Genomic DNA, 15387 nt, shown 5'->3' with positions numbered 1-15387 from the left:
GGCTCTTTCGCAAATGTACCAGCCGAAAAGGTACGGGCTAATCTAAGTCATTGAATCCGAGATGGATAGCTCAGATTAGAATAGAGGGGAAGAAAGAGGAAGCTGTCGGCCGGCTACAGTGACCGGTGCAGCGGAAGACATGGCCGGCGGTGACTTTCCTCGCCGGAGATGTAGGGGAAGACTGATACGACCAAATTGGACTTGGATTTTGGCCCGGGACCTATATAGGGCTAAGGCGAATGCGACTAGACGATCAATTGCAGCTTTTGGCGAACGGAGACGGCGGGCGACGACCTATGGCGGTGGCGAAGCAGCTACGGCGCGGGAAGATCAAGACAGCACGAGAGAGAGGGGGAAATAGGGTGGTACAGGTTAGAGAGCTCGGCTAGAAGCTCTATGATGTGCTTACCGTGATGGAGGGACGATTAATTGGCTCGGCGACGTCTTCTTCTTCTCGACGGAATCGGAAGGGCGGCGCTAGGCTGTAGCGCGGCTGCGGCGGCTCGGCGAGGGTGGCTGCGGCGCTAGGGGAGGAGTAGGGAGGCGGCATGGCTCAGCCGGCTATTTATGAGCCTGGGATGCTTGGCGTGCACGACAACGACGTAGGGCGGGGCGAGTACGGACTCCGTTGGTGGAGCAGAGTCCGGCTTCGGTGCGAGCTGGAGGTGGGAGGCGGACCTGATGGGCGGGCCCGAGCGATCAGTGAGGGAGAGAGGGCGCTCGCGCAGCTTCGCCCTGGGCCGGTGTGTGGCCGAACCGGCAAAGAGGGAGCGGAGATGGGCCAGCTCGGCAGCTGGGCCGACGCGGGGAAAGGAGGGAGCTGGGCCGTGCGGAGAGGAAACGGCCGAGCTGGGAAACAAGGCAGGAAGCGGGCCGCGCAGTTAGAGAGAGGTGGGCCGTTCGGCCAAATGTGAAGGAGAAAATGTTTTTTTTTCATTTTCAATTTCCATTTTGTTTTCAAATTCAAATCCAAATGCAAACCAAACCAAACTCGTATATGATTTAAAATACACTTTTTAATTCTAATAAAAATAGGGAATTTTGGTAAGTTTTCCAAAAATAAATTATACAACTTTTGAAATGCTTTAATTTCCTAATTTTCTTTTCTTTTACTTCAAAGCCAACTTCAAAAATATTTTAGCATATTTTCAATTTAAATAAAATCCACACCACTTAAAGAAACAAATGCACCGGTATGTATGCATAAACATATTGCTAAACCTTATGGTGAATTTTAATTTAATGAAATTTTTTATTTTCCTATATTTTATGAGCACAAAATTCAAAAATAAATTATTTTATATCTATTTTTAAAAGAGACAAATTTTAAGGTGTTACAACGTGTGTTATAACATTCTCTACCGGTCTACCCCTTCCTCGATCTCACGCGGTCAAGCCTCCACTTCCTTCAGATTTCCCCTACCTCAATCTCACCCTTTCCCTCGATCTGCTCTTCCTGGTCCCAAGACCGAATCATCGGTCCCTGATTTTTCTAGCATAATTTCAGTTTCCATGTTTCAAAGACCGATCTTTTTAAAAACCGAAATACCCGACCCGAAATCTCGGCCTGGACCGAACGCCCACGGCCCACCCTGAACCCTAACCCACTCCACTCCAGCCCATTTCCTTTTCCCTTACCCAGCGTGCATCCAAGGCACCGCACGCCGCCACGCGCTCACGCCCCCCAAACCCCATCCGTCCCTAAACCCTACTACCCGGTTGCGACCGGTGAGGCTCCTGGCATCCGACCGGCGGTCGGGCGGCAGGGCTCCTGGGCGGCTCGGGAGTACTAGACGAGCTCCTAGGCGCAGGTGGTTATCCGTCTGGGGCTGAAGCCCGAGGGGCGAGGGCAGTCGTCCGGCGGCGGCCAGGTCGCCAGACTGGTGGAGGCTGGAGTGGCCGAGGGGCGGCGGCAGCCAGCAGCCAGGACATCGGGCGGCCAGCGGGCAGGGGCAGCGGACTGCAGCCAGCACAGCAAAGGTGAGGCTTCACTGATTCAGGAACGTGAATTTGTGTGACGTGATGTCTGATTCATAGCATTATTATTGCTATTTGCTATTGATTTTTAGTTGGTAGCGTGCATATATTTTTCCCAAAGATTTCTTTTGGTTTTGCAAAAATGTAGAACAAAACAGTTTATTTGTGAATTTAAAACAAAATGTAGTTATTTTGTAATTTCCCTAATTCGTTTGTTTCATGTCAATCTCAGAGTTGAACAATTTGTGTCAGTAATAATCAGCAAAATACCACTATGAACTATATTTTGGACATTTGCATTGAACCTGTTCTTTTATTAGGAAATAGCCTAGCATGGGGAAGAGGCAGAGGAAGACTCCAGGGCGTGCGCCGTCACGGGGCCTTCCAAAGTCCAAGCGGATCGATGAGCTAGCGGCAATGTCTGATTCTGACAACGACGAAATCGATGCCTGTAAGATGGATGGAGGAGCTGTGAGGCCCCCCTCCCTTCGTTTCTGAAGAGCATGCATTTGGTTGTTCCTGTTGGCTCATGCGTGCTTTGTCGTTGTTTTGTCTCTGATTTCCGTTTCGCAGTCCACAAGCAGCGGGACATGATCCCTTTCGACGCTGATGATGGTTAGTGCTCTAGTTTTGGTGCTATTGGGAATTTCGATTTGCTTCGTCCATCTGCGTGCAGATTACTAAGATGTTTCCATTCTCTTTCTTTTTGCTTTTTTTTTTGCTGTGTTTCAGTAAGGGAGTCGGAGGATGACGACGTGGAGCAGCCTGTGTTTGACCTCGAGGTAATTTTTACCCCTTACTGAATCAGTTCTCCGTGAGTTCACATTGTACGTAGAAAGCTACAAATTATATAGGTGGTAACTTTCAAGGGTTTTTGATGATTAAATGCAAGTATTGATGTTTGGCTGGATAGCACAACTGCATTACCTTGTTTTCAGTCATTTATTTTGCTCATTTAGCCTAGACTAGTGCTGCTGGATTATATGATCTGTTGCTGATGTGTTTTTTCCATTTTTATTTGATGATAGTTTATTTTGGGGGTAATATGTTGCCACCGTATTTCTGGGTTCTGGGTTGACATTGGTATACACTATATAGAGTGCTGCCTTCTCCCTTGTAAGGGGTACTGTGGGTCAAATGGCTAGTATTGAACACGATATTTGCTTAATTTCTCATCATTGTGTTGCTAATGTGAATGGAATGTGATATGATAATACGACTACAGCACATTACTGGCTTTTACATTGTGCTGTACTGTTGGCATCCTATCTAATGTAAATGAACCTGATATGTTAAATGCCAAATGATTAAAAATCAGTGTTCCAAAAAAGGTATTAAACGTGCGCCTAGACGCAATTAGCTGGTAATTGGAGCCCTACTGGGTCGATTAGGCTCTGTGTGGCCAATAAGCTCTGGACGCGCTAGGCTCTTCGCCTACGAGTGAGTGCAGACACAGGAAAAGCGGTGGCGAGGCGATCTTGCACTAGTGCGGTCGGGCAGGCAGAAAAAAAGAGCGTGGACGGGCATGGCACTACAGAGAGGGCAGGAGTGTGGAATGGAGGGTGTGTGTGGATGGGCAGATAAGTGCCTAGCGGCTATGTTACAACTTACAAGAGAAGCAAAGTGCCATTGCTCCTCGCATTACTGCCAGCTGCTGAGCTGCGAGAGCTCCTCACCACTTTGTGTTGCCACCAACGTAGCCTCGTCCCAGTTCCCTTCTCCCTCATCCTGTTAGTTCTCAGCTTCCCATCGACTGTGTACCGGTGCGCATGTGAGTCAGCTAAGCGTGGTGGGGCTGTTGAGCCTTGGGGAGTCAGGGAGTCAGTGTTCGCAGTTCATGTGCCCCCTCGTGTGGAAACTGGTGGATGGAGCACGTCTTTGCAGTGTGTTTGTGTGTCGTGCATGAACTGCAACACTCGAGCTGTCTCTGTGAGATACATTTCTACTGTTTTCTCTTGAACTTGCTTCTATTTGCAAAACTCATTACTTCCCTGTTGTCGTAATTTTCTTCTGATACTCTGTTCTCAAATGCTAATAACCTGATAAATGTGCCTTGTTTGTGCTGTTTTGTGCCTTGTTTGCCCTGAAATTGTTTTTGTTAATACTCTGTTTTTTCTTCATCTGTGCTGGTGCCTCCTGATCTTGCTCCCAGCAGCAAATAATCTAATAAGTTATAAAAAAGCAGAAACACTTTCATGTTTAATCTACACTTAGGCGCTCTAGGTACTAGGCTGTGGCCACTGCCTAGCACCTTTTGGAACCTTGGTAATAACATGTACTTCTGTACTAGTTGATGTTATTTTTATCTTCTATCTGTTTGACTTATTCTATGATCTTAATTATTTAGGGTGTTTCTGATAGTGAAAGTGATGACAGCAAAGGAGAAGAGTCTGGTGACATGGCTGAAGCTGATTATGAAGAATGGGACAAAGGGTATATTTCAAAATGTAAGTTTGTGAATATCTCTTACACAATATCTATGGTCATAGTACTATCCTGTTAGTGTATTTCTTTGTTTCTGTGGCTTAAATAATTAGGTCCACATATTGATATAGGTGAACTGTTACAAATATATAATTAGCTGCCAACAAAGGTGATGCTATTTTTAAGTATAATTGCAGAAATTATATAAATAATATACGATGCTATGCAACTGTAAAGGGTATGGGTGATAAATAATACTGTCTTTCCTCTTCAGTGTTGAATAAATCCGTTGGTACATAAAATGCTAGTGCTGATTTCTTATACTTTCAGAATTTATGTAGTGCTTCAATGCAAACTTTGGCTCAATTGTTACGATTTGCATTACTGTTAATGAACTAAATAAGAAAATTACTTGAACCTCTTATTTAGCTGTTCCTGTTTCTTCTGATATGTGGTGTTTGCATATACATAACTTAGTGTGTTTGAGCAGTAAAAAGAGCACAGAGGGCTGTCAAACAAATTGCTGGAGGTGATGATAGCATGGATGAGCAAGAGGATGAAACAAAAGAAAATGTTTGGGGCAGAGGTAAAAATGCATACTATGCTGCTGGTGAACAGTCTGGTGATGATGAGGTGGATTACGAGGAGGCACAAAGGATCCAAAAAAATAAGGAAAAAAAGCTGTCTATGAAAGATTTTGGATTAGAAGATGGTGAAAGTGATGAAGAGAATAATGTCACAAAGGTGATTGTCTTTTTTTTCTGTTTTTTTCCCCTTGTTACTGTCTTATTTGCTTCAACCATGGGATGGCTTTGAGAATCATCTAAACTTACCTCAGGACATCTTCTTATCACATAATAAGTTATTCTCCATTATACAACTATACAATTTTAATCTATTTTAGGAAACGGTCCATGTTTCCAACCCTAAACTCTGAGACTTTTCTCTTTTCAATCCTCAACTATTGAAATTTGATTTTAGGTGATGTGGTGTTGATGTGCAAAGTGACCTAAGGTCAAAATAGTTTTTGATTTCTAAAATTGGTAAATATTTTTTGAATAGTTCTGGAATTATTCTCACTTGCATTATGGGGTATTGCCAACCTGCATATGCAAGACAATCAGGGTAGCATGTCGGGCCATGGTGGCAAAACAGGCCTGCAATACAATCCCAAGGGTCATTTATGTTGGGAGGTTATGTAGACCTTTTACTATTGTTTGCTTACTCACATCCATTTCATCATTCACGTAATATGCTATGCCAGAAAAACTGTCTTCAAAACCATCATAAGGAGTTATTTAGGCGGGTTTCAGTACTTTAAGGGGTAAAATACTTGGTTTTCTAGGTGAAGTAGACTAATGGCATTTTTTTTGGGGTGGGGGGGGGTGGGGGGGGGGAGGGTGTGATTTAGTACTCCCTCTGTCCCTATTTAAGTGTTGTTATTGGGTGCATGCCGGTCAATTATTTTTTAAGTTTGACTAGGTTTGTAGAAAATATTAGCAACATTTGTATCTCCAAATAAGTTTATACGAAAATAGATTCAACGATCTATCCAACTATATTAATATTTTTTTATATATATTTGGTCAAAGTTGAGTACCATTGGCTTCTCGGGAAGTGAGAACGACAGTTAAAAAGGGACGGAGGGAGTAGAAGTTTTCCTTTATTTTATTCACTATCTTTGCCTTGTTCAGCGATGAGGATTCTAATTTCCATTGGCTTCCTCCTGCTCATTTGGCTAATACTTTATCTGAGTATATATGTTTGTTCGAGTCGTGGTCCCCTCGCATTGCACAGGCGAGGGTAAGGCTTGCCACTGACACCCTTCCCCAAACCCCGCACAGAGCGGGAGCTCTCTGTACTGGGTACGCCCTGAGTATATATGTTTGTTGATGCATACATCAGATAATACCCTTCTGCAATTATTTACCCATTGACTATCAGGTATCCAACCATGAAACCAAAATGAAAGAAGACTTTGCTGTCTTATCAGGCGATGACAAAATGGATGTGGTATACAGGTCTGTTATTTGACTTCTGTACTATATATGTCTAGTTCCTTCACAAAGTCTATCCTCATGACATAATGTATCTACCGTTCACCAGTTCATGAAGAATTTTTTTTTACCTTTGAAAATGATCATTGTAATGGTTAGTTCCACTCAAGTCAAGCTTAAATAGGCATGTCCATTAATGAAATTTTGAGATTTGTAATGCTTATAATTATAGCATCTAAATTGTGTACTACTTGAAGTGACATTGTCATTATGTGTTTAATTGCAATGGACGGTGACATCTATATATTAATTTGGTGCACTTCTGCTTCTGAACTCATCAGTTCTGCCCCTGAACTCGTTAGCTTGTTGTCTGAGTTGAAGGATGCCCATGAAGAACTTAGGGCTATAGGACAGCTTACCAGTGAGGTAAATTACTGCTGCACTCACAATTGAAACAATATTCTTGTTTCTTACTTTAATGGTATTCTCTGAATAATTGTGTAACCTGAAGACTTTAAACTTGCATGTGTGGAAGAACTATGAAACTTGAAACATCAGTATTTGTTAGCTTACCAGTCTTTGCTTGTTTGCCTTCAGAGTAACACTTTATTGCATACTATTCATGAAGCTTAGATGTATGTGCTATTGAACAAAAGTTCAAATATGGTGATTCAAACAGGACCATATCTTGTCCCTACAATAAAGCTCAAGAGTGTTGCGAATAGCCTAAAGGGTGAAAGTACTCATACTTTCGATTTGTTTTTCATCAACTACGCCATCTTTGGCACTATTCTCCATGCCACTATGATGCTTTCTTGCTTAGTGACTGCCAGACACAAGCTTGAGCTTGCTCTAGTTTGGTTTGGTTTGTGATTACCATTCGTTCCTGGTTCATGTTGGTGATTCATGGAATTTTGTGGCTTATGTTTTATCACATTAGTTGAGTTGGCTTGTTTCACTACTGTGATTCACTGCTAAATTTTGTGGTTCGTGATCTTAGTGCCTATAGCCTGTTTAGTCTCCCTTCTCCATATCTTGCTGCCTTTGATAATTGATGAATATTTTTGCAGGTCTCGTCTTGTCTAGGCAAAGATAAAATGCAACCTTTTGAAGTGAAGAAAGCTTGTTTGCTTGCTCATTGTCAAGCTATTACCTTCTATCTCCTTATGAAATCTGAGGGGTTGTCCGTACAGGATCATCCTGTAATTTCTCGCTTGATAGAGACCAAGAATATGGTAGAGAAGGTTTGTTTTTAGTAAACCTTATTCCTATATGTACTGAATTCAGAAGGCATGCCCATGCTGCCCTTTATCTGCCAGATGACATTTTCCCCCTTTCTTATCTTTTTGTTGATGGTTATTGGGTTGGTATTCGAATCAGTTTTACTAGACCAAAAAAAGTTTAGTAGAATCGGTAGCATGGAAGAATTTGTTCTTATTAGGATATGTATATATCTAGATCAATTAGCGATTGATTGGTGTTTCCCTAGATAGGCTAGCTGCCATGTATAGCCTAGGATAGTTTCCTTGTACAGGAAATAGCTTCCCATATATGTAACTTCCATGTATGCCTATTGGCTATATATATGAAAGGCTCCCCACCCACATTGGGTGTGTGGTGATTCTCTACCTTCTACATGGTATCAGGCCTTTAGATCCTCCTTCTCCCTCCCCCCGCACAGCCCCCCCCCCCCCCCTGCTGCGCTTCTCTCCCTCCTAGGTCGCCCATGTCGACCTCCTCTGCCACCAGCTCCACCACATCCTCCAGCACCTCGGCTGCTATGGGCTCCATCCCTGCCCCAGCCGTCTTCGTCGCCCCCTACGCGACGATCAATGTCAAGAACCACATCCCGGTGACCCTGGAACTGACGAAGCCCAACTTCAACCAGTGGGAGCCGTTTTTCACCTCTCTGCGGGAAATTCAGTCTCCTTCCGCACGTCGACGGCACGGCGGCGGCCAGCCCCACTGACCCTGCTTGGGCCATTGCCGACGCCTGCGTCCGCAGCTGGCTCCTCGGCTCTGTCGGGGCGGACGTCATCGGCCTTGCTGCGGCACCGAATCAGACTGCGCGCGAGCTCTGGGTTGCCATCAGGCGCCTCTTCGAGGCCAACAAGGCTCCGCGCGCCATCTTCCTGGGTCACGAGTTCCACTCCATGACCCAGGGCGATTCCTCCATCAACGACTACGCCCAGCGGATGAAGGCCACAGCCGATGCTCTGCGCGATGTCGGCCGCACCATCACCGACTCGGAGCTCGTCCTCAACTTCCTCCGTGGCCTCAATCCCCGCTTTGCTAGCACCGCCGACAACATCGCCGATTCCCACCCGCTGCCGGACTTCGCCACCACCCGTGAGAAGCTCGTGTTGAAGGAGCTCCGCCTCGCCAATGAGGGCTCCGTCGCTGCCCAGACGGCGTTCCATGCCTCGTGCGGCACAGGCTGCCGCATCACCTCCGGCAACACGGGCAGTGGCTACACCGCCGGTCGCCAGGGCAGCCACAGCAGCGGCTCTGGCAGTGGCTACGGCGGCGGCGGCCAGGGCAGCGGCGGCTGTCGCTGGAAGAAGAAGGGCAGGGGCTGGAAGAAGAAGGGCAGGGGCGGCTCCAATTCTGGGGGCGGGCAGAAGTCCTCTGCTCCGCCAGCGGGTCCTTGGTACTGCTACGCTCCCTGGACGGGCGGGGCGCAGCAGCAGTCCTGGCGTCCGCCAACGCCTAACCCAGCCTGGCGTGGCCCTGGGGTCCTCGGCGCCTTTCCTTCAGCCCAGGCGCACACGGCGTTCGCCCCCGCCCAGTTCTCCGATGCCTCTCCTCCACCCCCACAGCAGCATGGCGGCTGGGATCAGGTCGGCCTCATTGCCGCCCTGAACCAGATGTCCCTCCAGGGGTCTTCCCCCTGGGTCCTCGACACCGGTGCCACTGCCCACATGTCGTCCTCGGATGGTATACTCCTGTCCCGTCTTCCTCCACCCTCTTCCGGCACCACGGTTGGCAACGGCACTACAATCCCTATCACCTGCCGTGGCACATCCACACTGTCTTTTCCTAATTCTGTTTTTCACCTTAACAATGTTCTGGTTGCTCCTGATTTAGTGCGCAACCTTCTTTCCATCCGTCAATTCACTCGTGACAATGCTTGCTCAATTGAATTTGACGCTTGTGGTTTTTCTGTCAAGGACCAACAGACGGGGCGCGTGACTCTTCGCTGCAATAGTGGTGGCGACCTCTACACCTTCCCCTCCACACCAGCTCACTCCTGCAGCCTCGCCACCACATCGTCTCTGTGGCACCACCGCCTCGGCCACCCCGGTCCAACTAGCCTCGCCACTCTCCGGAGCATGTCGGTCATCTCCTACAATAAGAGCTCGCCATGCCTATGCCATGCCTGTCAACTTGGCAAGCACGTGCGACTCCCATTCAGTCACTCCACCTCTGTAACCAATGCTCCGTTTGATTTAGTTCATTGTGATGTGTGGACATCTCCCATGCTTAGCAACTCCGGATTCAAATATTATCTTGTTTTAGTAGATGATTTTTCTCATTACTGCCGATCCTTTCCACTTCGCCAAAAATCCGAGGTGCAGCGCCACATTGTCGATTTCATTGCCTAGCTCAGACACAGTTTGGCACCACACCTAAATCCTTTCAAGCAGATAATGGGACCGAGTTTGTTAACCACGCCACCACCTCTTTCCTCACCAGCCATGGCATTATGCTCCGCCTCTCCTGCCCCTATACCTCCCCACAAAACGGCAAGGCTGAACGCATGCTCCGCACCACCACCAACACCATCCGCACCATGCTCCTCCATGCGTCCATGCCACCTCCCTACTGGGCTGAGGCTCTCACCACAACCACCTTCCTCCTCAATAGGCGTCCCTCCTCCTCCATCCACAACAGAATACCTCACCAACTCCTCCACGGCACCATCCCAGATTACTCCTCACTTCGTGTTTTCGGGTGCCTCTGCTATCCAAACCTCACTGCCACCTCCCCACACAAACTCGCCCCTCGCTCCGCACCTTGTGTTTTCCTAGGATATCCATCCTCTCACAAGGGCTACCGCTGCCTCGACATGTCTACTCGTCGCATTATCATCTCTCGCCATGTCATTTTCGACGAGTCCGTGTTTCCATTCTCAGCAGCACCATCGACGGCTTCCATGCCATCTTCACTTGAATTTCTGATGCAGGGACTCTCCTCCTCGCCGACACCAGCGAGCACTACTCCGCCACTTGCTGCCACCAGCGAGGATCCGTTCCCGGCGCTCCTGGACCCGGCTGTACTCCAGCTGGGCCCCCTGGCTACGCCTGCGGGTGGGCACACTCTAGCTGCTCCTCCCGCGGGCGGGCCACAGCTGGGAGGCCAGCGCTTCGGTGTCGTCTACACTCGCCGTGCCCGGACTCCTGCAGCGCCGACCACCGAGCCGGTGGCTCCTGCGACTGCCTCCGTGGCCCCTGCTGCTGTGCCACCAGCGGCTGCAGCACCGGCAGCGCCACCAGCCGCGCTCCCCGCGGTACCAGTGGCCCGGCCTGTGACACATTCACAGACCGGCAGCCTCCGCTCCATCCAGCGCTACGGCTTCTCCGCCTCCGTCGCCTCGCCGGTCCCGGTGAACTATCGCAGTGCACTCGCCGATCCCAATTGGCGTGCTGCGATGGCAGAAGAGTACAAGGCGCTGATCAACAACGGCACTTGGCGCCTCGTACCTCGGCCACCTGGTACGAACATCGTCACTGGCAAGTGGCTGTTCAAGCACAAGCTCCACTCCGACGGCTCCCTCGCCCGGCACAAGGCACGCTGGGTCGTCCGCGGGTTCTCCCAGGAGGCCGGTGTTGACTACGACGAGACATTCAGCCCCGTCTTCAAGCCGGCCACGATCCGCACCGTCCTCGGCATCTCTGCGTCGCGAGATTGGCCCATACGCCAGCTCGACGTGAAGAATGCCTTCCTCCACGGCAACCTCGAGGAGACTGTCTACTGCGAGCAGCCGAAAGGCTTCGTCGACCCCGCTGCTCCTAACTCTGTCTGTTTGCTGCAGAAGTCCTTGTATGGACTTAAGCAGGCGCCGCGTGCTTGGAACCAACGCTTCTCCAACTTCATCTGCAGCATCGGCTTCACCACCTCCAAGTCGGATGCCTCCCTGTTCGTCTACAAGGCTGGCGACAACATGGCCTACCTCCTCCTCTACGTTGATGATATCATCGTCACCGCGTCGTCACCGGCACTTCTCCAGCATGTCACTTCACGCCTTCACTCGGAGTTCGCCATGACGGACCTCGGCGACCTACACCACTTCCTCGGCATCTCGGTGACGCGGGACAGCAGCGGGCTGTTCCTCTCCCAGCGGCAGTACGCTGCTGATCTCCTCCAGCGTGCTGGCATGTCTGAGTGCCATCCAACAGCTACTCCTGTGGATGCCCGGACCAAGCTGTTCGCCTCAGAGGGTGCCCCAGTTGCCAATCCCTCGGAGTACAGGAGCCTTGCTGGTGCGCTCCAGTACCTCACTCTGACAAGGCCGGACCTGGCTTATGCTGTCCAGCAGGTCTGCCTCTTCATGCACGACCCCCGCGAGCCGCACCTTGCGCTGATCAAGCGCATCCTGCGATACGTCAAGGGGTCTCTGTCCGCCGGTCTGCACTTGGGCTCCGGTGCCGTTGACAAGCTCACGGCCTACTCCGACGCCGACTGGGCTGGCTGCCCAGACACGCGCCGTTCTACCTCTGGCTTCTGCGTCTACCTCGGTGACAACCTGGTGTCCTGGTCTTCCAAGCGTCAGACGACCGTGTCTCGCTCTAGTGCCGAAGCAGAGTACCGAGCAGTGGCCCATGTTGTTGCTGAGTGCTGCTGGCTGCGTCAGCTTTTACAGGAGCTCCACATCTCCATCCCGCTTGCGACGGTTGTCTACTGTGACAATGTGAGCGCCGTCTACATGGCTGCCAACCCCGTCCACCACCGCCGCACGAAGCACATCGAGATCGACATCCACTTCGTTCGCGAAAAGGTCGCTCTGGGACAGTTCCGTGTTCTCCATGTCCCATCTGCGCATCAGTTCGCAGATATCATGACCAAGGGTCTGCCCGTCCAGCTCTTCACTGATTTTCGGACCAGTCTATGCGTCCGTGATGCTTCCGCTACGACTGCGGGCGGGTATTAGGATATGTATATATCTAGATCAATTAGCGATTGATTGGTGTTTCCCTAGATAGGCTAGCTGCCATGTATAGCCTAGGATAGTTTCCTTGTACAGGAAATAGCTTCCCATATATGTAACTTCCATGTATGCCTATTGGCTATATATATGAAAGGCTCCCCACCCACATTGGGTGTGTGGTGATTCTCTACCTTCTACAGTTCTGTTATTGAATATCATTATTTTAGGGCTTGTTAGATAATTTCTCTTTATGAGTCGATTGGAAAGTTATTTGGACTGTGCGATATGTGAAAGATTCGATGTCTTCTCTTTTGCAGATTAAGCAAGTTACCATGAATCCAGCAAGGCAAAAAGGGAGCACTGATGACCATAGTATGCATAGCAGCACCATCCAAACAGATAATATTTTCACATTGGACAAACAGGAGGGCAAATTTAGCAATGTACTAGCACTGGATAAAGTGATCCAGGTACTGTTTCTGCTCTGTTGTGCCTATTACTTTATCACCTAAGTGCTCCAAATAACACAACAACAACATAGCCTTTCAGTCCCAAGCAAGTTGGGGTAGGCTAGAGTTGAAATCCACCAAGAGCCCCAAGTCATGGTTCAGGCACTTCAATAGCTGCTTTCCAAGTACTCCTATTCAAACATAGATCTCTAGGTATATCCTAAGCTTTCAAGTGCTCCAAATAACACATGATTGATAATTTAGGGTGCTGAAGTCTCTGAATCAAGGAAGAGCGAGCCTTCTAATAATGAAGATCAGCACGAAGTCAACGAACAGAAGAACAAGGTTAATCTGATATGAACATGTAGTGTTCATTGTTTTCCTGTTAAATAAGAGTGTATTTGCCTGAAATCTACAAATGACAGGATGAACATATGGGCTTGCATAGCCTGGAAATGTTAAAGGTAAGAGCAAACCTTGAGGAAAGATTAAAGAAAAAAGGGCTCTATAATTTGACAAAGTCGAAGCCAGAGAAGTTGTCAAAAACCAGGACAACTAGTAATAAGTGAGTTATTAGTTATGTATTTCTTCTGTAGTTCTGTTACATAATAATGTTTTTGTTTCTTTGTGGTTTTAGTAATATTTATCTTTGATGTGTAGAAGAGGCCTGCAGACATTGGATGACTTCGATGATGAAGTGCTGAAGAATAATCAAATGATGAAACCTAGCAAGCTTGTTGCAGCTGCTGCTAAATCAAATAAAAGCATGGTATGCTACACTGTTCAGTTACAGGCTGTTTGTTTTTGTTGTATTAGTTTATATCTTATTGTTTCCTGTGGTCCTAGGTTTTTGTAATGGGATAATATGTAAATTCCTCATGCATCAATGGTCTTAGTCATCTTAGGTTGGAAATAATTTCATGTGGCTACTTGAACATTATAGTATCCAGGATATTTGTAGTTCCAAAGTAATTTGTCTAGTGAGTTTGAAAGTGATAAAGTAATTTGTCAGTAATTTGTAGTATCCAGGATATCTTGAACATTATGGTATGCTACACTGTTCAGTAATTTGTCTAGTGGCGAATTTTACATTCTGATTTCAGGTTCTTGTAAGTTTGTTTCAGTTTTATGCATCTCACCTAAAAAAAGTACACGAAAAAGGGTGTGTTTTCATGTGATGGTTTACTTTTGGGATACATCTAGGTTTTGGCCCCCTCCCCTCTGGAAACATGCTCTTAGTATGTTGTATATTTTGAAAAGAAGAAAAAGGAATTTGAATGAGCTGCATATATGCTCAGTATAAGCTATGATGTGTCTTAAGCTTTATTCGGAGTTACAAGCTTTCGGTTGTCTGACTGTGTCTAACCCCCTGTTTTGTATCTTCAAGTTTGTTTCTGGTGATGATGACCTTCCGAAGAGAGATAATATTGGAGAAAGACGGAGGAAACACGAGCTTCGTGTTCTATCAAGAGTAGGAGCTAACTCAGTGGAAGATCATGACTTGCCAGATGGTGACGCTTCTGAAGATGACCAGGAGTTGCCAGAAGGTGGTGATGCTTCGGAAGATGGCTTCTATGAGGATGTTAAAAGACAGAGGACTGAAAAACTATCAATCAAGAATGCTCTGTACTCGAGGTTAGTTTCACTGATATACCAGGTAATAAATAAGGGATTTCTGGTGAATGATGTACTGCTGCTTACTTTTTCCTGTATGACAGAACTCCGGTCGTTGAACCTCTGGAGGAAGAAACTGTAGGCGATGGCAAGAGGACGATTTCGTATCAGGTTAATCTTCACCTGGTGCATCATGTATCATATTATAGATTTTGATTTCCTGTTATGTGCGTCTAACTAAATCCAAACCCTTGCAGATCTTGAAGAACAGGGGGTTGACACGTTCCAGGAACAAGAAAAAGAAGAATCCACGAAAGAACTACAGGGTAAGCAACATAACATTATAGTATATATGACTTGTGACTCATCTAAACTGCTAGGGCGACACCACATTAGCTCAAAAAAATTACTCTTTTCAGGATAAGCATAAAAACAAGCTTGTCAAGCGGAAAGGCCAAGTGCGTGATATCAAGAAGCCCTCTGGTCCATATGGAGGTGAAATGTCTGGTATCAACCCGAATGTCAGCCGCAGTGTTCGGTTCAAGAGTTGATGCCAGTAGTATATTCATGTTGGACATGAAAGGGTTGTTTCTGGTCGTATCTTGACATTTTATTTGCATATTATTAAAATGTATTAACTCCTTAATATTTGTCTTACTGTATTAGATGAGTAAAATTCTGCCTGCAAAAAAATACAATTATCCCATTGCCCTTATGTCTGTGTGAAAGCGTGCTTATGTTGAAACCAAGTATAATTATCAAGGAAATTCGTATTGTT

General features: G+C 47.3%; 1 protein-coding gene across 3 annotated transcripts; it reads left to right on the top strand.

The window, feature by feature from the left end:
• Positions 1-1593: 1593 nt before the first annotated feature.
• On the top strand, positions 1594-15376 carry LOC136476758 (protein THALLO-like). 3 transcript variants are annotated; one of them, XM_066474702.1, is made up of 17 exons: positions 1594-1980; positions 2298-2428; positions 2551-2592; positions 2710-2759; positions 4325-4424; positions 4892-5145; positions 6346-6422; positions 6740-6824; positions 7469-7642; positions 12864-13016; positions 13260-13340; positions 13421-13560; positions 13659-13764; positions 14383-14630; positions 14714-14780; positions 14867-14935; positions 15029-15376. In XM_066474702.1, the coding sequence occupies exons 2-17, from the start codon at positions 2311-2313 to the stop codon at positions 15158-15160; spliced, it is 1896 nt and encodes a 631-aa protein (XP_066330799.1). In that variant the 5' UTR covers positions 1594-1980; positions 2298-2310; the 3' UTR covers positions 15161-15376. The 3 variants fall into 3 exon arrangements, with proteins under 3 accessions (XP_066330799.1, XP_066330798.1, XP_066330797.1); XM_066474701.1 differs by having other exon boundaries at positions 1595-1980; positions 2305-2428; positions 13656-13764; XM_066474700.1 differs by having other exon boundaries at positions 1599-1980; positions 13656-13764.
• The last annotated feature ends 11 nt before the right edge of the window (positions 15377-15387 follow it).

The sequence above is a fragment of the Miscanthus floridulus genome, chromosome 8 (assembly GCF_019320115.1).
Source record: "Miscanthus floridulus cultivar M001 chromosome 8, ASM1932011v1, whole genome shotgun sequence".
Taxonomy (NCBI): domain Eukaryota; kingdom Viridiplantae; phylum Streptophyta; class Magnoliopsida; order Poales; family Poaceae; genus Miscanthus; species Miscanthus floridulus.
Note: the sequence above shows the minus strand (reverse complement) of the source record. Positions and strands in the feature narration are given on the sequence as shown.

What these genes read in the sequence shown, in the direction of transcription:
- LOC136476758 (XM_066474701.1), top strand. Translation starts at nt 2,311, where the DNA reads ATGGGGAAGAGGCAGAGGAAGACTCCAGGGCGTGCGCCGTCACGGGGC. An exon ending in AAAATGGATGTGGTATACAG is followed by an intron (nt 6,423 to 6,739) that starts GTCTGTTATTTG and finishes TGAACTCATCAG; the next exon opens with TTCTGCCCCTGAACTCGTTA. An exon ending in AAGAATGCTCTGTACTCGAG is followed by an intron (nt 14,631 to 14,713) that starts GTTAGTTTCACT and finishes CCTGTATGACAG; the next exon opens with AACTCCGGTCGTTGAACCTC.